Below are 20,378 nucleotides of genomic sequence, written 5' to 3'. Positions count from 1 at the left end.
GGGGGGGTTTTCCAGGTTTTATTCCCGGGGATTCGTCACCGCGGGGACACACACGTCCCCTCCCCGCTTCGTGCGTCCATCCTGCGACGTCCGTGCCCTCGTGCTCCGCGGGGACCCCGTCCCCACCTCAGGAGGTTTGGGGGGGTCCCCACCTCAGGAGGTTTTGGGGGTGGTCCCCACCTCAGGAGGTTTTGGGGGTGGGGGTCCCCACCTCAGGAGGTTTTGGGGGGGGTCCCCACCTCAGGAGGGTTTGGGGGGGTCCCCACCTCAGGAGGTTTTGGGGATCCCCCCACCTCAGGAGGTTTTGGGGGTGGGGGTCCCCCCACCTCAGGAGGTTTTGGGGGTGGGGGTCCCCACCTCAGGAGGTTTGGGGGGGCCCCCCCCGGGCTGGTTGGGGCCGATGTAGCGCAGGAGGGGCTTGGGGGGCCGGGTCAGCACCTCCTGCCCCACCAGCGGCTGCAGCACCGGGGGCACCCGCACACTGCCGTCCTGGGGGGGTGACACGGGGTGGGGTGAGCCCCCCAAACCCCCGCGGGACCCCCCCCCCCTCCCCAAAAAAACAAACCAAACCACTCACCGGGAGCTGGTTGCACTCGAGGAGCGCGATGAGAACCCGCGGCACGGCGCAGGCGGTGCCGTTCACCTGGGGAGGGGGGAATGGGGGATGCGGGGTCTGGGGGGGCTCGGGGACCCCCCCCCGGGGGTTTTGGGGTTCTCCCGGGGCTTTGGGGGGGTCACCCACCGTGTGGGCGTGGCTCAGGCGGCCGCCCTCCCCGCTGTACATGATGTTCAGCCGCCGGCTCTGGTAATCCGTGCAGTTGGAAGCGCTGGAAATCTGGGGAGGGGGACGGAGAAGGGGGTCAGGAGGTTCTGGGGACCCCCCCCCAAAAAAAAAAACAACCGGGGGTCCTGCTCCAACAGCGAGGACAGGAATAAGGGGGGAGGGAGGCGTCGCCACACCCTGCGCCTCTTCAACCTCTGCGGCGTTCCCCGAATTTCTCGGATTCTCCTCAAACCGTCGGACCCCTCCCCGAATTATCGAGGTTCTACCCACGTTCTTTGGTCTCCCCCCCGCCCCGGAATCATTAGGGGTCCCAGACTCGCCCCCCCTCTCCCCTCACCTCCCCAAATTTGCCCCGTCCGGGCATCCAGGCCTCGATGTCGAACTTGCGGTAAGCGGGGAGCCCCAACTCCTCCGTGGGCATGTCCAGCACTCTGAGGGGGAGGGGGGGATAGTTAGGAGGGATTTTGGGATCCCGCGGATTGGGGGGGACCCCCCTCAACCCCCCCCTCACCGGTAATGGAGCCCCAGCTCGGAGAAGATCTCCTTCTGGAGCCCCAGGAACTCGTCCAGCAGCTCGTCGCTCTCCGTCCCGCGCTCGGCCGCCGTCACCCCGAACATCTCCACCTTGTGGGGGGCGCGGGGAGGGGGGTGAGACCCCCGCCTCCTCTCCCTCCCCACGCCTCTCCCAGTGCTCCCAGTACCTTGGTGAACTGGTGGACCCTGTAGAGCCCCCAGGGCTCCTGGCCCGTGTCGGTCTCGGTGCGGTAACACGTGCTGGAACACACGACCCTGGCGGGACGGGGGGGGACGACACACGGCTCAGGGGGGCCCCCAAAACCCCCCAGGAAATCGGGGAGGGGGCTCCAGATGGGGATGGGGGTCTTGTGGGGGGGACACAGGGCTCCCGGGGAGAGGAGAGGAGAGGGGGGGACAGAACCCCCAGTACCTGAGGGGCAGGTCCTGCAGCTGCACCGCGTGGTCCATGAAATACCCTGGGGTGGGGGGCACAGGGTGACCTCCGAATCCATCTGCCCCCCCTTCCCTGCCCCCCGCTTCTCCTGCCTTTCCTCCACCCTTTTATTCCTTAATTTCTCATTCTCCTGCTGATTCTCCGCCCATTTTGGTTTCCCCTGTGATTTTTTTCCCTGGTTTCCTCCGCTTTTCCTTTTTATTCCCCGTCTCTGGCCCACGGTTGCCTCTTTTCTGCCCCGTTTTTCACCGTTTCCTTCCCGTTCTCCCCCGATTTTCCCCGTTCTCCCTCATGTTTTCTCCCCCCGGCTCTTCCCCCTTTCTCCCCCCGGATTTTCCCCGTTTCCCCCCGTTTCCCACCTGCAATTCCCACCTCCGAGGTCCCGGCCAGGCACAGGTCCTCGAAGCGTGCGGGGTCAATGGTGTAAACTGGGGAGGGGGTGGCGCTGGGCCGGACCCCGCAGCCCTCCTGGGGGGCGCAGGGGGTCACCCGGGGTCACGGAGGCGCCGGGGGGGGGGGCTCGGGGGGCGCGGGGGTCACTCACAAAAACGGCTCCTCGCAGCAGGTCCGGCACCGTCATGGGCAGGAAACCCTGCGAGAAAGGGGGGTCAGGAGACCCCAGCGCCCCGGGGTGCCCCCCGAGCCCCCCTGGACCCCCCCAGACCCCCCCAGCCCCTCCCTGGACCCCCCAGCCCCTCCCTGGATCCCCCAAGACCCTCCCTGGATCCCCCCAGACCCCCCCAGCCCCTCCCTGGATCCCCCCAGCCCCTCCCTGGACCCCCCAGACCCCCCCAGACCCTCCCTGGACCCCCCAGATCCCCCCAGACCCCCCCAGCCCCTCCCTGGACCCCCCAGACCCCCCAGCCCCCTTCCCCACCTTGCTGAGCAGCTTCCGCAGGGTGAAGGTGACGAGGGCGTGCTGGAGCAGGGCGCCGGCCCCGCACAGGTAATAGGAGCGATGGCCCGACACGTGGGACAGGCGCCTGCACAGGTGGGACAGGTGAGGGACAGGGGAGGGGACAGCTGTGGGGACAGGTGAGGGACAGGTGAGGGGGACAGGTGTGGGACAGGTGAGGGACAGGTGAGGGACAGGTGAGGGACAAGTGTGGGGACAGCTGAGGGAGACAGGTGGGGACAAGTATAGGGACAGCTGTGGGGACAGGTGAGGGGACAGGCGTAGGGACAGCTGTGGGACAGGTGAGGGACAGGTGAGGGGACAGCCGTGGGGACAGGTGACGGACAGGTGGGAACAGGTATAGCGACAGCTGTGGGGACAGGTAGAGGGACAGCTGAGGGGGACAGGTGGGGACAGGTGAGGGGACAAGTGTAGGGACAGGTCAGGGGACAGGTAGAGGAACAGCTGTGGGGACAGCTGTGGGGACAGGCGAGGGGGACAGCTGTGGGACAGCTGTGGGACAGCTGTGGGACAGCTGTGGGACAGGTGTGTCCCGTCCAGCCGTTGCTCACCTTTGCCGGATGATGTCCAGCCCCTCCCCCAGCTCCAGGTGTCCCTTTGGCTCGACCTCGAACACTGGGGAAGGGACGGGGGGAGCTCGGTCACCTTTGCCCCCGTGCTCACCCCCCAAACGCCGCCCAGCCCTTCGCTTTCCCCACGAGGACCCCTCCCCTCCCCCAGAGCAGCCCGCGGCCCTCACCTGGCTTCTCACCGACCACCTGGAGCAGCCGGGCCTGCCTCTGGTCCCCGACGGGCTGGGGGGAGCACGAGGGGGAGTTCGGGGGGGGCTCCGGAAAGCCCCCCCAAAACAAGGGGGGGACGCAGGTGGGGGGGATTTTGGGGGTCTCACCACGGCGGGGTGGGTTCTGTTGGGCAGCTGCAGAGCCCCCAGGTAAAATCTCTGCTCCAGCTCGGATTCCTCGGCCGCGAGCAGCCGGAGCTGCCCCCGGAGGCTGCGGCCCCTCTCCCGCAGCGCCGCCAGGGCCGGGAGCTGCCGGGGGGGTCGCCGTGAGGCCACGGGGGGAGTCGGGGGGGCCAGGACCCCCCCGAGTCACGACCACCCCCCCCCCCGACCCCATTCCTACCGTCTTGGCCGCCGCCTTGTCCTGGGAGGCCTGGGGAGGGGGGAAAAGGAATCGGCGGGTGCCGAGGGGTTCCGGGGGGGAACGCACCCAGCGGGAGCTTTGGGGGGTCCCGGGGGGTCTCACCATGATGTCGCGGACCCCCTGGGCCACGCGCCCCTTCTCAGCCTCCAGCCGGGCGATGCCATCGCGGACCTCCCGCAGCCGCCACCACGTCCGCACCTGAGGGTGTGGCCGGGGCGTGGCTCAGGTGAGCGGCCCGGCCGCACCCGAACCGGGGGGGGGGGGGAGGGACCGCAGGCCACGCCCCCTGTAAGCCCCGCCCAGCGCCGTTCCCGCCACTCACGATCTCGCGGAGCGCGGCGCCCCCTAGCGGCCCGCGGCGCTGCTCCACCTCGCGCTCGCTGAGCGCGGTCACGTCGAGCTGCGGCCGCGCGCTCAGCCCCTCGCGCACGTGCTCGTACAGGCGGCTCCGCGCGGCCCCGGGAGCGGCCCCGGCCCCGGGAGAGGCCCCGGGAGAGGCCCCGGCCCCGGGAGCGGCCCCCGCGGCCCCGCGCCGCCCGCCCGCCGCACGCCCCGCCGCCAGCAGCGCCCGGCGCGCCGCCATCTTGGGCACCGGGGGCGGGGGGAGGAGCCGGGGGCGGGGCCGGACACGCGCGCGGACCGCGCCCCTCCCCGGCCGGCCTTGGCCACGCCCCCGGCCTCAGACCCGCCGCGCTGCGGGTTTGGTGACCGCGGTGACCCCGCGGTGACCCCCGTGACACCCCCAGGGTTATCCCAGTGACCCCCATGACAACCCCAGGGCCATCTCAGTGACCCCCAGGGTTATCCCAGTGACCCCCCCAGTGACCCCCATAACACCCTCAAGACCATCCCAGCGACCCCCTGCCAGTGATCCCCGCCCAGTGACCCCCGTGACCCCCTCAGTGACCCCTGTGACACCCCCAGTGACACTCCCAGGGCCATCCCAGTGACCCCCCCAGTGACCCCCCTCCCAGTGACCCCTGTGACACCCCCAGAGTCCTCCCAGTGAACCCCCGGTGCCCTCCCAACGCCCTGAGCGTCCCCCCCCGAGTCCCCAGATCTCCGTCCGGACCCTTCCCAGCACCTCCCAGCCCCCCTCGTGCCCTCGCAGCCCCTTCCCCGAGTCCTCGGGCCCCCTTCCACCGCCCACAAGACCCTTCCCAGCACCCCCACCAGCGCTCCACACCACAAGCCACATGATCACCACCACCGCCACCTTTTAATCGGCGCAGCACCCACTCGCAGGCCCCCCACCCCGGGGTGTCGTCCCCCCCCGTCCCGATTCCTCATTTCTTGGCCTGCACGTGGGCGCAGTCGTACTTCCCGCGCACCACGGTGAGTTTGACGCCGGGCAGGTCCTGGGTGCGCCCGCCCTGCACCAGCACGATGTGGTGCTCCTGCAGGTTGTGGCCCTCGCCGGGCACGAAGGCGATGACCTCGCGGCCGGTGCTGAGCCGCACGCGCACGCAGCGCCGGTTCGCCGAGTTGGGCTTCTTGGGCTTTCGGATCAGGTTCTTCAGCACCACGCCCTTGATCTGGGGGCGGCCCAGGGTGGGCCCCGGTTTGCGGGGCGGGGGAGCGGGCCGGCCCCGCCGGTGCATCTGGTTCAGCGTGGCCATGGCGGCCGATGGAGGAGGGGGCGGCGGCGACGGGAGGAGCAGCCCCGCACCTGCGGAGGGGACGCGGAGCCGGGTCAGGGGGTTTGGGGGGCGGCGGGTTTTGGACGGGAGGGGGGGTCATTTACCCACCGCGGCGGGGCAGCGAGGCGGCGGCTCTGAGCACGGCGCGCAGCGACATTTCCGAGGCTCTGAGGGGAGAAGGCGCGGTGAGAACTGCCCGGGGAGGGCACCGGGGAGCGGGAGGGAGCGGCGGCACCGGAGCCCCCACGTTCCTCTCAGAGCGCCGCCATCTTACCCGGATTCGAGCGCACCGCGCTGCGATTGGATGGCGGAGATGGCAATCTCCGTGCTTCGCGCGGTGATTGGTCAGGTTCCGCTTAATCCCGCCCTGATCGCCGGGGAGCCTGCAGACCCTCCCCCTCTTAGACCCCGCCCCTCCCGCCCTAGGCCTCGCCCCTCATTGGCCAGATATTACCGACCACGCCCTTCCCGCGGTGTCTCTGCCCCCCGCGGGGGGGCGTGGCCTGTCGCCGCGGCGACGCGGGCGTGGGAGGACCCGGATGTGTGTCGCTCCCAAGATGGCGGCGGCGGCGGCCGAGTGAGGCCTGAGGGAGCCCGGGGGAGGGGGGGGGGGCTGAGGGCGCTCGGGAGGAATTTGGGGCATTTCGGGCGGATCTGGGGTTCGGAGACCCCCCCAAAGCCGAGGGATTCTGCGGTGACGGAGCTGGGGCGTTAGGGGCTGGGCTTGGCGGGCGGTTTGAGCCTCCCCAGATACCCGGAGGGGCGGCAGCGGCAGCCTTGGGGAACCCCGGAATTCCCGGAGAACATCGGGATATGGATCCAACCGCCCCCCCCCGCCCTCAAAACACCCCCGAAGGGGAGATCCGGCCTGCTCCTGAGGGAATTCCGCTCTTCCCGTGCAGCGCCTTTCCCGGAGGACCCGGAACGCGGAGCTGAGGCGGAAAAGTTTTCCCTCGGTGGAAGGTAGGAAACGGATCCGGAACTAATTCCCAGATTTTTTTTTTTTATCCCACGGGGACTTGGGGGGAAATGGGGGGTCTCCCATGCAGCCCCAGAGCCGTGGGATGGATTTTTCCAGCGTTTCCTGTGGATTTGCCTTGGGAGCCCCAAGGCGGAGGGGCTCTGGGGTTCCTCGGGAATGTCCCAACTCCTCAAAAACAGCTTTTCCCCCCCAAATTCTGGAGCAGCGGGGAGGGGAACTCGCCTTCCCCACCGGGTTTTGTTCCTGTCGCCGCTCCTCGACGGAAAAGGAGGGAAAAAAACCCAAAAAAAGCCGGAAAATCCAGTCGGTCTGTCTTTGGGTGTTTTTCAGCTGTGTTTTCCCTGGAAATCAGGGAGTTTTCCAACAAGCGACGGTGGCGTAGAGGGGTCGACCCCGCGGTCGGCTTGGAAATAACTTTGGTTCGTCCAGGTGTGGGAAAGATCCGGCGATCCTTTGGGAATGGCCAGAAACTTTCCCCGTCCCGCCGTTCCCTGCTGGGCTTTGGGGGGGTCAGAGGTGGGAATTTGGTCGCCAACGTCTCCTTAGGGGCTGCAGGACGAGCAGGGATTTCCCCGGATTTTCCAGGAAAAAAAAGAATTCCCGAGGATATCCCTGCCCGTGGCTTTGAGGAAGCTTTTCATTTGTTCGTTCCCGTGGGATAAAACCCGGGTTCCCTGGAGCCCTGGGAGGGATATCTGGGATTCTGGAGGGGGTTCCCGAAGCAGCCCCAGGAGGGATTGGCCGTTCTCCCGGGTTTCGGGGCACCGGGATGGATGGACGGGATCGTTCCTGCTTAATCGGATCGTCGTTAATCGGCCCGCCCTTCGCCGCCGGCCGGAGATTCCCGAGGTTCCTTCCTTCCTCCCTCTCCCTGCACTTCCAGCCGCGGGGACACTTCCTTGTGCGGGAGAAGAGCTGAGTTCCGCCAGAATTCCTCTTTTTTTTTTTTTTTCCCTTTTCTTTTACACTTTTTTACCTTCTTCTCCCCTCCCCTGGTTCTCCTTTCCTTTCCCTGCTCTCCCGCTTCCCTCCCGTCCCGCTTTTCCCGGCGATCCCCTTCTCCCGGGAGTTCGGCTCTCCCGGTTCCCTTCCCGGTTTGTTTGCCCCCGTTCGGATGAGCTTTGGAGGCTCCTCGTGGGTCGGCGGATTCCTGGGATTCCGGGATTCCTCCGGGAGGGCAAAGGCCGACACTTCTCCTCCTCTTCCCCTTCCTCCTCTTCCTCCTCCTCTGGCAGATCCAGCCGGGCCAGTCCAACCCGCCTTTCCCGGCCGGAACGCTCCGGCCTTGCCGGGCTCCTTTTCCCGGGAATGTGACCTGGGAATCCCGTTCGGGATCTCACCGGCCCTGTCGGAATTCCGGGGATTTTCCGGGACGGTTTTCATCTGTCCCCTCAAGGAGCTGCTTCCCGAGGATCCCAAGCTCCCACCAGGGGCCTTGGAGGTGGAAGTTTTTTGGTTTTTTCGGGTTTTTTTTCCGTGGAAAATGTTGCTTTGGAAGGTTTGGAATATCTTCCTGTTCCGGCTGACACCAGGAAAATAGTTCCCCCCCCCCGAAGGAAAAAAGCGGCTGATCCTTCCCCAGAAGGATCAGACCCGGCGTGGGTCCGGGACTCGGGGAGCTTTAGGGGAAAAAGAAAAACCGGGAATGAGCAGTGGGAACGCGAGGTGAGTGTTTCGTCTGGGCGCAGTTTTGTCACCACGTCCCCGCAGGGAATTCCCTGGGAATCCCTTTGGGATCCGGTTCAGGGGGGAAATGGAGCAATTCGGGGCCAAGGGGGGGAGATGGGATGGATGGACCAGCTCCACTCAGGGAGGGGGGAAAAAACAAAACCAACCCAGGAACGCTGGAATTTGGGAAGCGTCGTGTCTGGAATGCCCTGGGCGTTTGTTGTCCTGAAATTCACCTGGATCCGGCCTGAAAATCCCGAAGTTTGCTGGGAAAATCTCATTTTGGTCCCTGCCTGGACACCGTCCTGCATTTTCCTGCATTTGGGCTTTACAGGAAGGCCTGAGGCACCTTTTCTTCCTTTTTCCTTTTCCCTTTCCCTTTCCCTTTCCTTTTCCCTTCCCTTTCCCTTTCCTTTCCCTTTCCTTTTCCCTCTCCCTTTCCCTTTCCTTTCCCTTTCCTTTTCCCTTTCCTTTTCCCTTTCCTTTTCCCTTTCCTTTTCCCTTTCCTTTTCCCTTTCCCTTCTCTTTCCTTTTCCCTTTCCCTTTCCCTTTCCCTTCCCATTCCCTTTCCTTTTCCCTTTCCCTTTCCCTTTCCCTTTCCCTTTCCCTTTCCCTTTCCCTTTCCCTTTCCCTTTCCCTTTCCCTTCCCATTCCCTTTCCTTTTCCCTTTCCCTTTCCCTTTCCCTTTCCCTTTCCCTTTCCCTTTCCCTTTCCCTTTCCCTTTCCCTTTCCCTTTCCTTTCCTTTCCCTTTCCTCTCCTTTCCCTTTCCTTTTCCCTTTCCCGTTCCTTTTCCCTTTTCCCTTTCCTCTCCATCCCGGAGCTGCCGGCAGGATTCCCCAGCAGCCTGAACGCCGCTGATTCGGGGTGCGTTGCTTTGGGGGCAGTTTTAGGGAAAAACACGAGAACGTTCCGCCCGCTGTGGACTCAGTTCCTCGGTAATTGGTGACTAATTAAACCCTGCTGGGATCCCAGGAATGCAGCCTGGGAAGGGCTGAGGAAGAAGTCCAGCCCCCTCCTGGCCCCCATCCCACCCTCTGGAATTCTTCAGGACCCTTCTGCCCCTGCCAAGTGCTGCTGGTTTTTCCTCAACCATCTGAAAAAAAAAAAAAAATTAAAAAAGGTTTTTTTGGGGTGGAATCCAGTGGATCCTGCACCTCCCTGATGTTCTGGCCGGCCTGGGTCGTCCTCAGAGCTTTCCCATGGAACTCCCGGCGGGAAGAGCCCGATTCCAGCAGATTTTAGTCCTCCCACCCCGAGCCCAGCTGCCATTTCCCCACACCAGGAGGATTCCCCAGCTGAAAATGGGATTTCGGCCATCCAGGGAGGATGCCAGCAGCGTCCTGGAAAGGTGGAAGGAGCGACCAGCCCGGGATGAGGAGGGAAAATCGGGAATACACAGAACCCTGACGGGTTTTCGGAGGAGGAGAAAAAACTTCGTGATGGGTCGTTGATTTGAGGGGAAAACCTTCCAGACTGGGAAAAAAAAAACAGTGAGAAAACCTTGGAAGCGGCGGGATTCCGGAGCCTGGAGAATGGGATTTTCCTGGAGAACAGGATTGAGCCAAAGGAGCTGGGAAAAAAAAATGGGAGGGGAGAGGCGTCCCAGAAAAAAACGGATCTCTGTGGCTTCTTGGGGTGTTTGGAGGCTGTTTGTTGGCCCGGGTGAGGTAACCGGCGGATTGATCCCGGTTCCCGGTGGGAATTTCTGGCGCTCCTGGTGTTTCCAAGCTCAGCCTTGGAGGAAAACTGGGAAGGGATTGGATAACAGTGGGGGATGTTGGACGGAATCATTCCAGCAGTGGGATTTCTGGGGCTGGTCCCGTCCGTCCCAAAGCATTTCGTCCCAACAACTTTTCCGTTTTATTTTCTTCTAATTAAAGGATTTCAGGGACTGTTCCCATTCCTGGTTTGGATTTCAGGGGCTGTTCCTGTTCCCAGGGCTGGATTTTGGATCTGTCCCCATTCCCAGGGCTGGATTTTGGGTCTGATCCCATTCCCAGGCTGGATTTCGGTCCCATTCCCATTCCCAGGCTGGATTTCGGGGTCTGATCCCATTCCCAGGCTGGATTTCAGGCCCCAGTCCCATTCCCAGACTGGATTTTGGGGTCTGATCCCATTCCCAGACTGGATTTTGATCCCCATTCCCATTCCCAGATTGGATTTTGGCCCCATTCCCATTCCCAGGCTGGATTTTGGGTCTGATCCCATTCCCAGGCTGGATTTTGGCCCCATCCCCATTCCCAGGCTGGATTTCGGGGTCTGATCCCATTCCCAGGCTGGATTTCAGGCCCCAGTCCCATTCCCAGGCTGGATTTCGGGGTCTGTCCCCATTCCCAGACTGGATTTTGATCCCCATTCCCATTCCCAGACTGGATTTTGATCCCCATCCCCACTCCCAGGCTGGATTTTGGGTCTGATCCTATTCCCAGGCTGGATTTCGGGGTCTGTCCCCATTCCCAGACTGGATTTTGATCCCCATTCCCATTCCCAGACTGGATTTTGATCCCCATCCCCACTCCCAGGCTGGATTTCGGGGTCTGATCCCATTCCCAGGCTGGATTTCGGTCCCATTCCCATTCCCAGGCTGGATTTCGGGGTCTGTCCCCATTCCCAGGGCTGGATTTTGATCCCCATTCCCAGGCTGGATTTCGGGGTCTGATCCCATTCCCAGGCTGGATTTTGGGGTCTGATCCCATTCCCAGACTAGATTTTGATCCCCATTCCCATTCCCAGACTGGATTTTGGCCCCATTCCCATTCCCAGGCTGGATTTCGGGGTCTGTCCCCATTCCCAGACTGGATTTTGGGGTCTGATCCCATTCCCAGACTGGATTTTGATCCCCATTCCCATTCCCAGACTGGATTTTGATCCCCATCCCCACTCCCAGGCTGGATTTCGGGGTCTGATCCCATTCCCAGGCTGGATTTTGTTCCCATCCCCCCTCCCAGGCTGGATTCCCGGGCCATGTTCTCCAAGAAGAAGAAGCGGCTGGAGATCTCGGCGCCGTCCAACTTCGAGCACCGGGTGCACACGGGCTACGACGCGTCGGAGCAGCGCTTCACGGGGCTGCCCCGGCAGTGGCAGGGGCTGCTGGAGGAGAACGCCCGGCGCCCCAAACCCCTGGTGGACCCCGCCTGCGTCACCGCCGTCCGCGGGGCCCACAAGGTGCGGGGCAACCGCGGGGAAGAGCGCGGGAATTTGGGAGGGCGGGGACCCGCAGGGGTTGACGGCGCTCCGGGTGCGCTGGGGGGCGGAATTGGGGAGGGGGGGTTTGGTGTGGGGGGCAGGTGGGGGGTTGTTGGGTGGTTTGGGGGCTCAGAAAGGGAAAGTGGGGGGATTTGGGAGTCAGGGAGGTGGGAGGTGAGTCCCCACACCTTTCCCACCTCCCAAAAACCAGACTGGGGGATTTGAGGGTCAGGGAGGTGAGTCCCCACACCTTTCCCACCTCCCAAAAACCAAACTGGGGAAATTTGGGGGTCAGGGAGGTGGGAGGTGAGTCCCCACACCTTTCCCACCTCCCAAAAACCAGACTGGGGGATTTGGGGGTCAGGGAGGTGAGTCCCCACACCTTTCCTACCTCCCAAAAACCAAACTGGGGAAATTTGGGGGTCAGGGAGGTGGGAGGTGAGTTCCCACACCTTTCCCACCTCCCAAAAACCAAACTGAGGGATTTGGGGGTCAGGGAGGTGAGTCCCCACACCTTTCCTACCTCCCAAAAACCAAACTGGGGAAATTTGGGGGTCAGGGAGGTGGGAGGTGAGTCCCCACACCTTTCCCACCTCCCAAAAACCAAACTGAGGGATTTGGGGGTCAGGGAGGTGAGTCCCCACACCTTTCCCACCTCCCAAAAACCAAACTGAGGGATTTGGGGGTCAGGGAGGTGAGTCCCCACACCTTTCCTACCTCCCAAAAACCAAACTGGGGAAATTTGGGGGTCAGGGAGGTGGGAGGTGAGTCCCCACACCTTTCCTACCTCCCAAAAATCAAACTGGGGGATTTGGGGGTCAGGGAGGTGGGAGGTGAGTCCCCACACCTTTCCTACCTCCCAAAAACCAAACTGAGGGATTTGGGGGTCAGGGAGGTGGGAGGTGAGTCCCCACACCTTTCCCACCTCCCAAAAACCTAACTGGGGGATTTGAGGGTCAGGGAGGTGAGTCCCCACACCTTTCCCACCTCCCCAAAAGACGAATGAGGGGTGGGGTCATGGACCAGGGGATTTTGGGGTCCCGGGGCAGGGAGGAGGGAGGTTGGGGGGCTCGTTCAGTCCCCAGGGTGGGTCTGGGGGGATTTTTGGGCTTTGCAGTGTGGTAGGGGGGTCCTGGACGCTCTTTGGGGTCCAGCTGGGAGGGATTTGGGGGTCTGGGGGCAGGGAGGTGACGATTGGGTCCCCCAGGCCCCCCGCCCAAGGTGAGACCCTTCCCCACAGCTGGAAGCAGCCCACCCCACGGGGAGCTCGGGATCCGTTCCCCGCTGGGCGTGCTCCCCCCGGCTGTTTAAATCCCCCCATTCCCGCATCCCCTCCGTGTTCCCACCGGCACCCCTTCCCACCCAGCTCCGAAACCGCCCGATCCCCGCGCCCTGGGAGACCCCCCCCAGTGCTTGGGCACCCCAATCCCTGGGGGTCACGTTGGGATCTGGGGCTGTCTCCCTGGAAGGACAGCCGAGCTCCATCCCCGTGACCCTTTTTTGGTTTGTTTTTGTTCTTTTCCCCCCGCGCGTGTCCCCCCCTTCCCGCAGCCCATCGTGCGCGGCTCCAAAGGGCCCCAGGATGGGAGCCCCGGCGGCCGGGACGGGGCCCTGGCGTGGCTCCTGGACGAGCTGGAGGCCGTGTCCGTGTCCCGCTCCAACTCCCTGCGCCGGGAGAGCCCCCCCAGCCCGGCCCGGCTCCCCCCGGAGAACGGCCTGGCCCCCGGAGCCCCCCGCGCCCGCCCGGAGCCCGGCGAGAGCCGCCGCGCGCGCCCGCGGCCGAGCCCCCCGCCCGAATCCCGGGAGCCCCCCCGGCCTCAGCCCCGGCCCCCCGGGGGTCGCCCCAAATCCAGCTCGGCCGGAGAGGGGCCCCCGAGGCCCCCGGGCCGCGAGCAGCGCCCGCTCTCGGGGCCCGACCTGCGGCCCCCCGACGCGGCCGGCGCGCCCGCCGCGGGGCTGAAGACGGCGCCCGGACGCCCCTTCCACACCTACCCCCGCGCCGACGCCGCCCCCGGCCGGGGGGGCGCCGCCCAGGTAAAGGCGGCTTCCCAGGCCCTTCCTCGGCCTCCTCTTCCTGCTCTTCTTCCTCCTCCGGAGCGGCTCCTCCGCTCCTCTTCCTCGCGGCTTCCCGTGCTCCGCTGGGATCCGCGGCAGCTTCCTTCCCCGGGGTCGCATCCTTGGTTCTGGAGCGGTTTTCTTTTCTTCCCTTTCTTCTTCTTCTTTTTCTTCTTCTGCTTCTTCTGCTTCTTCTTCCTCCTTTCCTCCTTCTTCTTCTCGTTCTTCTTGTGGTTTTCCTTCTTCTTCTTCTTCCTCTCTTTCTTCTCCTTCTTCTTCTTCTCGTTCTGCTTCCTTTTTTTCTTCTGCTTCTTGTTCTTCTGCCTCTTCCTCCTTGCTGCACTTGTCCTGTTCTTCCTCAGAAGCAGCTCCTCCGCTCCTCTTCCTCGCGGCTTCCCGTGCTCCGCTGCGATCAGCAGTAGCTTCCTTTCTTGGGATCACATCCTTGGCTCTGGAGTGATTTCTGCTTTTCTTTCCTCTGCTGCTTCTTCTTCTTCTTCTTGTACTTCTTGTGCTTCTTTTGCTGCTTCTGCTTTTTTTTCTTCTTCTTGTGTTTTTTTTTCTTCTTCTTCTTCTTCTTCTTCTTTTTCTTCTTCTTCTTCTTCTTCTTCTTTTGTTTCTTCTTCTTGTGTTTTGTCTGCTGCTGCTGCTTCTTGTTCTTCTGCCTCTTCCTCCTTGCTGCACCTGTCCTGTTCTTCCTCAGAAGCGGCTCCTCCGCTCCTCTTCCTCACGGCTTCCCGTGCTCCGCTGGGATCCGCGGCAGCTTCCTTCCCCGGGGTCCCATCCTTGGCTCTGGAGCGGTTTCCTCTTCTTCTTCTGCTCCTTCTTCTTCTTGTACTTCTTGTGCTGCTTCTTCTTCTTCTTTTTCTTCTTGTGCTTCTTGTGCTCCTTCTTCTTCCTCTGCCCCTTCCTTCTTGCTGCGCCTGTCCCGTCCTTCCTCCGAAGCAGCTCCTCCGCTCCTCTTCCTCGCAGCCTCCCACAACTGGGATGCTCGGGGGCCGCCGCCTCCCCCCTGCCCAGGGCTGCGTGCTCAGCACCGAGGCAGTTTCCTCTTCCTCCCTGGAAGCAGCTGCTCTGCTCCTCTTCCTCATCCCGGCTGGAATCGGGGCGTCCCTCAGGCCGCGGGCTCCGCGCTTCCTTCCCGCCGCGCTGCCTCCCGAGTCTCTTCCTCCTCCTCCTCCTCCTCCTCCTCCTGCTCCCTCGGCCCGGGAATTGCGGGGCGCTGACGCCCCTCTCCGCTGTCCCCGCAGGCCGAGCGCCGCCCGGGCCGCCCGCAGGAGGAGGTGACCCCCAACGGGCCGGCGGCCGGCGCCTCCCAGGCCCCCAAAGCCCCGGAGCCCCCCGAGGCGCCGGCGCCGCGCGGGCCCGGCCCCGCGGCCGCCGCGCCGGGGGGAGCCCAGCGCGTGTCCCACGAGCAGTTCCGGGAGGCGCTGCGGATGGTGGTGGACCCCGGCGACCCCCGCGCCTACCTGGACAACTTCATCAAGATCGGCGAGGGCTCCACGGGCGTGGTGTGCATCGCCACCGTGCGCGGCTCCGGCAAGCTCGTGGCCGTCAAGAAGATGGACCTGCGCAAGCAGCAGCGGAGGGAGCTGCTCTTCAACGAGGTGAGGGCCGGGGGGGCGGCCCGGGGGGCCTCGGGGGCCTTGGGGACACCTGGAGAGCCCTGGGGACACCTGGGGACACCTTCAGAGCACTGGGGACACCTGGAGAGCACTGGGGACACCTTGGGAGCACTGGGGACACCTTGGGAGTGCTGGGGACACCTGGAGAGCCCTGGGGACACCTGGAGAGCACTGGGGACACCTGGAGAGCCTTGGGGACACCTTGAGAGCCCTGGGGACTCCTTGGGGACACCTGGAGAGCCTTGGGGACACCTGGAGAGCCTTGGGGACACCTTGGGGACACATTGAGAGCCTTGGAGACACCTGGAGAGCACTGGGGACACCTAGAGAGCCTTGGGGACGCCTTGGGAGCCTTGGGGACAACTTGGGGACACCTTGAGAGCTTTTGGGCCCCTCAAGAGCCTTGGGAACACCTTCAGAGCATTGGGGACACCTTGGGAGCTCTGGGGACACCTTGGGGACACATTGAGAGCTTTTGGGCCCTTCAAGAGCTTTGAGAACACCTTCAGAGCACTGGGGACACTTTGGGAGCCCTCAGGACACCTTGGGAGCCCTGGGGACCCCTCGGGGACCCCTCGCGAGCTCTGCGTGCCCTCGGGAAGGGAACTTCCGAGACCCTCGGGAAGCTCTCGGATCCCCTCAGGGCCCTCGAGGGGCTCTCGGTGACGCAGCGCGGAGCCCCCGGTGCCCTGGGGACCGTGCCAGGGTGCCAGCGCCGTGTGTCCCCTCCCGCCCAGGTGGTGATCATGCGGGACCACCAGCACGAGAACGTGGTGGAGATGTACAACAGTTACCTGGTGGGCGACGAGCTCTGGGTGGTCATGGAGTTCCTGGAGGGCGGCGCCCTGACGGACATCGTCACCCACACCAGGTGACCGTGGGGGCAGGCGTGGCGCAGGTGCCGGGGTGGTGGCAGGGTGGTGGCACAAGTGGCAGAGGTGACAGAGCGGTGCCAGGGCGGTGGCACAAGTGGCAGGATGGTGACAGGGCGGTGGCACAAGTGGCAGGATGGTGACAGAAGTGCCAGGGCAGTGGCAGAGGCGGCAGGGCGGTGGCAGGGGGGTGGCACAAGTGGCAGGGCGGTGACAGAGGTGCCAGGGCGGTGGCACAAGTGGCAGGGCAGTGACAGAGGTGGCAGGGCGGTGCCAGGGTGGTGCCAGGGCGGTGGCAGGGCGGTGACAGAGGTAGTAGGGAGGTGCCAGGGCAGTGGCAAAGGTGGCAGGGCGGTGCCAGGGCGGTGGCACAAGCGGCAGGTGACAGGTGCCGTCCCCCAGGATGTCGGAGGAGCAGATCGCCGCCGTGTGCCGCTCGGTGCTGCGCGCTCTCGCCGTGCTGCACGCCCAGGGCGTCATCCACCGCGACATCAAGAGCGACTCCATCCTCCTCACCCACGACGGGCGGGTAGGGACCCCCGGCAGCGCCCCCCAAACCCGCCCCCGATCCTTCGGGGCCCCGCCCTGACCCGCCCCCGCGCCCCCGACAGGTGAAACTCTCCGATTTCGGCTTCTGCGCCCAAGTGAACAAGGAGGTGCCGCGCCGCAAGTCCCTGGTGGGGACGCCGTACTGGATGGCGCCCGAGCTCATCTCCCGCCTGCCCTACGGCCCGGAGGTGCGGCCCGGGGCTCCGGGGGGCTCCTGGGGGCGACTTGGGGGGGTTAGCGGGGTGGAGACGGTGTGGGGGGCCCCCGAGACCGGCTCCTGCCTTCTCTAGCACCCTGAGGTGGCTGCTGGGGAGGTTGGGATGGGTTTGGGGGTGCCCGGGGTGGGTTTGGGGTCCCCAGGGTGGGTATGGAATGGGTTTGGGGGTCCCCAGGGCAGATTTTGGGGTCCCCAGGGTGGGTTTTGGGGTCCCCAGGGTGGGTTTAGTGTCCCCAGGGTGGGTTTGGGGTCCCCAGGGTGGGTTTAGTGTCCCCAGGGTGTGTCTGGGGGTCCCCAGGGTGGGTTTGGGGTCCCCAGGGTGGGTTTAGTGTCCCCAGGGTGTGTCTGGGGGTCCCCAGGGTGGGTTTGCGGGTCCCAGGGTGGGTTTAGTGTCCCCAGGGTGGGTTTGGGTGTCCCCAGGGTGGGTTTGGGGGTCCCCAGGGTGGGTTTGGGGGTCCCCAGGGTGGGAGCCCCCCCCGCCCTCATTCCCGGGGTGCCCCTCGGCGCTCAGGTGGACATCTGGTCTCTGGGGGTGATGGTCATCGAGATGGTGGACGGGGAGCCCCCCTACTTCAACGAGCCGCCGCTCAAAGCCATGAAGCTGATCCGGGACAACCTCCCCCCACGGCTCAAGAACGGCCACAAGGTACCTCGGGGGGGGTGGGGGGTGTCCCCCCTTTTTTGGGGCCTCCCGGGGGGGTCTCACCTCACCCCGTGCTCCTTCCCCACAGGTGTCGCCCTCGCTGAAGGGTTTCCTGGAGCGGATGCTGGTGCGGGACCCGGCGCAGCGCGCCAGCGCCCCGGAGCTGCTGCGGCATCCCTTCCTGGGGGCGGCCGGCCCCCCCGCCTGCATCGTGCCCCTCATGCGGCAGCACCGGCTGCGGTGAGAGCCCCCACCCCCGGCTTTGGGGGAGACCCCCCCGGCCCCCTCCTCCTCCTCCTCCTCCTCCTCCTCCTCCTCCTCCTCGGTGGCACCCCCAAACTGAACTGGAGCGGGACTGGGACGTTCCCAGGGGACGCCGGCCCCCCCCGACCTGTACTACTGAGCTGGGGACCCCCCGGCAGAGATTTTGGGGAGGGGGCGGGGGCAGCTGTCACCCCGGAGGTTTGGGGGTGCAGGGGCTGCTCCTTCCCGCCTTTGGGACCCATTTTGGGGCGTTTCTGCCTTTTTTTGGTGGTTTTTTTTTTAGCTGCCTTTTTTTCTACCCCTTCGGGGCACTGGGGTGTGGCCCCCCCGACATCTCCGTGGGGTGGGGGTCCCCAAAACTACAGCCCCCCCTGTCCCCAGCACACCACACTACTGACTCGGGGCGCGCCCCCCAGCCCCCCTCACCTGTTTTTGTTGAGTCTGGGGGTTTTTTTGGGGGGGTCGGTTCCTTCCCCCCGGAACTCCCCCCACCCCACCCCCCCCGGTGCCCCCCCCGGTTTTGTTTTGTTGTTGTTGTTGTTGTTTTTTTAAACAAAGTGATATTTATATCGGTCGGGTTTTGTACCGCGCGGCAGCGGCCCGGGGGGGACACGGGGCCCCCCCCCCAAATTACACGTGTCCTTTTGGACCCCCCCGTGTGCCGTGTGGTTCTTGGGGGGGCGGGGGGCACCTCCCAGATCCCCCTCCCCCCGGGGGTACGCCCAAACAGGACCCCCCAGGCAGGAGCTGCTGCATCGGGGCTTTATTGGCTGCGCGGGGGGCAGGGGGGCGCGGCGCGGCGCGGGTGGGCTCGGCTCGGCTTGGCTGGCGGATCTTGGCCAACGCTGACTCCCGTCGGCTCGCGTGGGCTCCTCTCGGCCGGCTTGGGCGCGGTTTGGCCCGCATCGACTCGCCGTGACCCACGCCGGCACATCTCGACCCACACTGGCTCACGTTGACCCACATTGGCTCACGTTGGCTCACGTTGACCCACATTGGTTCACGTTGACCGACATTGGCTCATGTTGACTCACGTTGACCCATGTTGACCCACACTGGCTCACGTTGGCTCATGTTGGCTTGTGTTCACCCACGTTGACCCACATTGGCCCACGTTGGCTCACGTTGACCCACGTTGACCCACGTTGACCCACGCTGGCTTGTGTTGACCCACGTTGGCTCATGTTGACCCACACTGGCTTGTGTTGACCCACGTTGACCCACACTGGCTCGTGCTGACCCGCGTTGACCCACGTTGACTTTCACGGACCCGCCTTGCCCCACGCCACCTCCCGCAGCCAGGTGCCGCCGCCCCGTCCCCCGCGCCGCGCCGCCGCTCACTTGCAGGTGCAGTAGTAGGCCCTGATGGCGTCGTTCCAGTTCCCGAAGAGCCCCCGGCGCACCTCCTGCAGCCGCGGCTCCGTGCCGGCGCTGAAGGTCTTGGAGTTGCCCCTCTTGGCCGAGCGCGACCACACGGTCAGCTGGCACTTGGTGCCCACCACCAGGGAGGAGGCGCGGCCGGCCCAGCCGCGGGGCACGTAGGGCACGTCGCTGTCGGGCGGCACCTCCAGCGCGTCGCCGGCGCAGCACTGGTCGTAGTAGGGGCTGTTGTCGGCGTAGAGCAGCGCGCACAGCCGGGTGCCGTTGGCGGGGCGCAGGTCGGCGGCCGTGGGGCACTGGGCGTCCGCCCCCCGGCCCAGCGCGGCCACGGCGGCCGCCAGCGTCAGCAGCAGCGTTGTCACCATCTCCGCGTCACCCGTGTCGCCTCCCGGGGCCGTGCTGGGGCGCCGCGGGGCGGGTCGCTTATAGGGCAGCCCAAGGCCGGGGGGCGGGGCCTGCCTGGGAGGGGACACAGGTGGGGGGGGGTCCTTGGGAGGGGACACAGGTGTGGGGGGTCTGCAGACACCCCCGGCCATGGGAGGGGCCACAGGTGTGGGGGTCCCAGGTCTGTAAACAGCCCCCCGGCTGTGGGAGGGGCCACAGGTGTGGGGGTCCCAGGTCTGTAAACAGCCCCCCAGCTGTGGGAGGGGACACAGGTGTGGGGGGTCAGACACCCCCAGTCGTGAGAGGGGATGCAGGTGTGGGGGGGGGGGGGTCCTCGGGAAGGGACACAGGTGTGGGGGGTCAGGCACCCCCGGCCATGGGAGGGCACACAGGTGTGTGTGGGGGGGGGGGGTTCCTTGGGAGGGGCCACAGGTGTGGGGGGTCAGACACCCCCAGTCGTGAGAGGGGACACAGGTGTGTGTGGGGGGGGGTCCTCGGGAAGGGACACAGGTGTGGAGGGGTCTGCAGACACCCCCCAGCTGTGGGAGGGGTCACAGGTGTGGGGGGTCAGACACCCCCGGCTGTGGGAGGGGTCACAGGTGTGGGGGGTCAGACACCCCCAGCTGTGGGAGGGGACAGAGGTGTGGGGGTCCCAGGTCTGTAAACAGCCCCCCAGCCATGGGAGGGGACACAGGTGTGGGGGGTCAGACACCCCCAGCTGTGGGAGGGGACAGAGGTGTGGGGGTCCCAGGTCTGTAAACAGCCCCCCAGCCATGGGAGGGGACACAGGTGTGGGGGGTCAGACACCCCCAGCTGTGGGAGGGGTCACAGGTGTGGGGGGTCAGACACCCCCAGCTGTGGGAGGGGACAGAGGTGTGGGGGTCCCAGGTCTGTAAACAGCCCCCCAGCCATGGGAGGGGACACAGGTGTGGGGGGTCAGACACCCCCGGCCGTGGGAGGGGACACAGGTGTGCAGGGCCCCCCCTCCCCAGCCCCGGCCGCGCCCTCTGCGAGGGACCGGGACCCCCCAGATCTGCCGCCCCCCAAGGGGGGCACAGCGGTTGGGGACCCCCCAAATCTGCCGCCCCCCACAGGAG

The 20,378-nt window shown here is 65.3% G+C and overlaps 4 protein-coding genes across 6 annotated transcripts; 1 reads left to right on the top strand and 3 right to left on the bottom strand.

Moving 5' to 3' along the window:
• Window positions 1-3: 3 nt before the first annotated feature.
• Window positions 4-4,578, bottom strand: LOC136305536 (serine--tRNA ligase, mitochondrial-like). 2 transcript variants are annotated; one of them, XM_066208797.1, is made up of 16 exons: window positions 4,138-4,575; window positions 3,918-4,013; window positions 3,795-3,824; window positions 3,560-3,700; window positions 3,410-3,464; window positions 3,222-3,285; window positions 2,632-2,737; window positions 2,299-2,346; window positions 2,114-2,222; window positions 1,731-1,776; window positions 1,486-1,573; window positions 1,296-1,408; window positions 1,122-1,215; window positions 743-835; window positions 578-643; window positions 4-489 (listed from the first exon to the last, which is right to left on the bottom strand). In XM_066208797.1, the coding sequence occupies exons 1-16, from the start codon at window positions 4,396-4,398 to the stop codon at window positions 328-330; spliced, it is 1,572 nt and encodes a 523-aa protein (XP_066064894.1). In that variant the 5' UTR covers window positions 4,399-4,575; the 3' UTR covers window positions 4-327. The 2 variants fall into 2 exon arrangements, with proteins under 2 accessions (XP_066064894.1, XP_066064893.1); XM_066208796.1 differs by having other exon boundaries at window positions 578-835; window positions 4,138-4,578.
• Window positions 4,579-5,013: 435 nt separating this feature from the next.
• Window positions 5,014-5,766, bottom strand: LOC136305540 (small ribosomal subunit protein uS12m-like). The gene is made up of 3 exons (XM_066208803.1): window positions 5,730-5,766; window positions 5,564-5,622; window positions 5,014-5,484 (listed from the first exon to the last, which is right to left on the bottom strand). Exons 2-3 carry the CDS (start codon window positions 5,610-5,612, stop codon window positions 5,102-5,104), a joined length of 432 nt encoding a protein of 143 aa, XP_066064900.1. The 5' UTR covers window positions 5,613-5,622; window positions 5,730-5,766; the 3' UTR covers window positions 5,014-5,101.
• Window positions 5,767-7,994: 2,228 nt separating this feature from the next.
• On the top strand, window positions 7,995-17,586 carry LOC136305539 (serine/threonine-protein kinase PAK 4-like). Of its 2 annotated transcripts, XM_066208801.1 has the most exons (9): window positions 7,995-8,102; window positions 11,055-11,271; window positions 12,844-13,326; window positions 14,598-14,954; window positions 15,710-15,843; window positions 16,247-16,373; window positions 16,456-16,581; window positions 17,122-17,256; window positions 17,342-17,586. In XM_066208801.1, the coding sequence occupies exons 1-9, from the start codon at window positions 8,083-8,085 to the stop codon at window positions 17,495-17,497; spliced, it is 1,755 nt and encodes a 584-aa protein (XP_066064898.1). In that variant the 5' UTR covers window positions 7,995-8,082; the 3' UTR covers window positions 17,498-17,586. The 2 variants fall into 2 exon arrangements, with proteins under 2 accessions (XP_066064898.1, XP_066064899.1); XM_066208802.1 differs by lacking the exon at window positions 12,844-13,326.
• Window positions 17,587-18,265: 679 nt separating this feature from the next.
• On the bottom strand, window positions 18,266-19,308 carry LOC136305541 (syncollin-like). Its single transcript, XM_066208804.1, has one exon. It carries the CDS (start codon window positions 19,260-19,262, stop codon window positions 18,855-18,857), a length of 408 nt encoding a protein of 135 aa, XP_066064901.1. The 5' UTR covers window positions 19,263-19,308; the 3' UTR covers window positions 18,266-18,854.
• Between the last annotated feature and the right edge of the window lie 1,070 nt (window positions 19,309-20,378).

This window comes from Chamaea fasciata, unplaced genomic scaffold (genome assembly GCF_029207755.1).
Source record: "Chamaea fasciata isolate MVZ Bird 193981 ecotype frontalis unplaced genomic scaffold, bChaFas1.0.hap1 SCAF_476, whole genome shotgun sequence".
Classification (NCBI taxonomy): domain Eukaryota; kingdom Metazoa; phylum Chordata; class Aves; order Passeriformes; family Sylviidae; genus Chamaea; species Chamaea fasciata.
The sequence above is the reverse complement of the archived record's forward strand: the minus strand, read 5'-3'. Positions and strand labels throughout refer to the sequence as shown.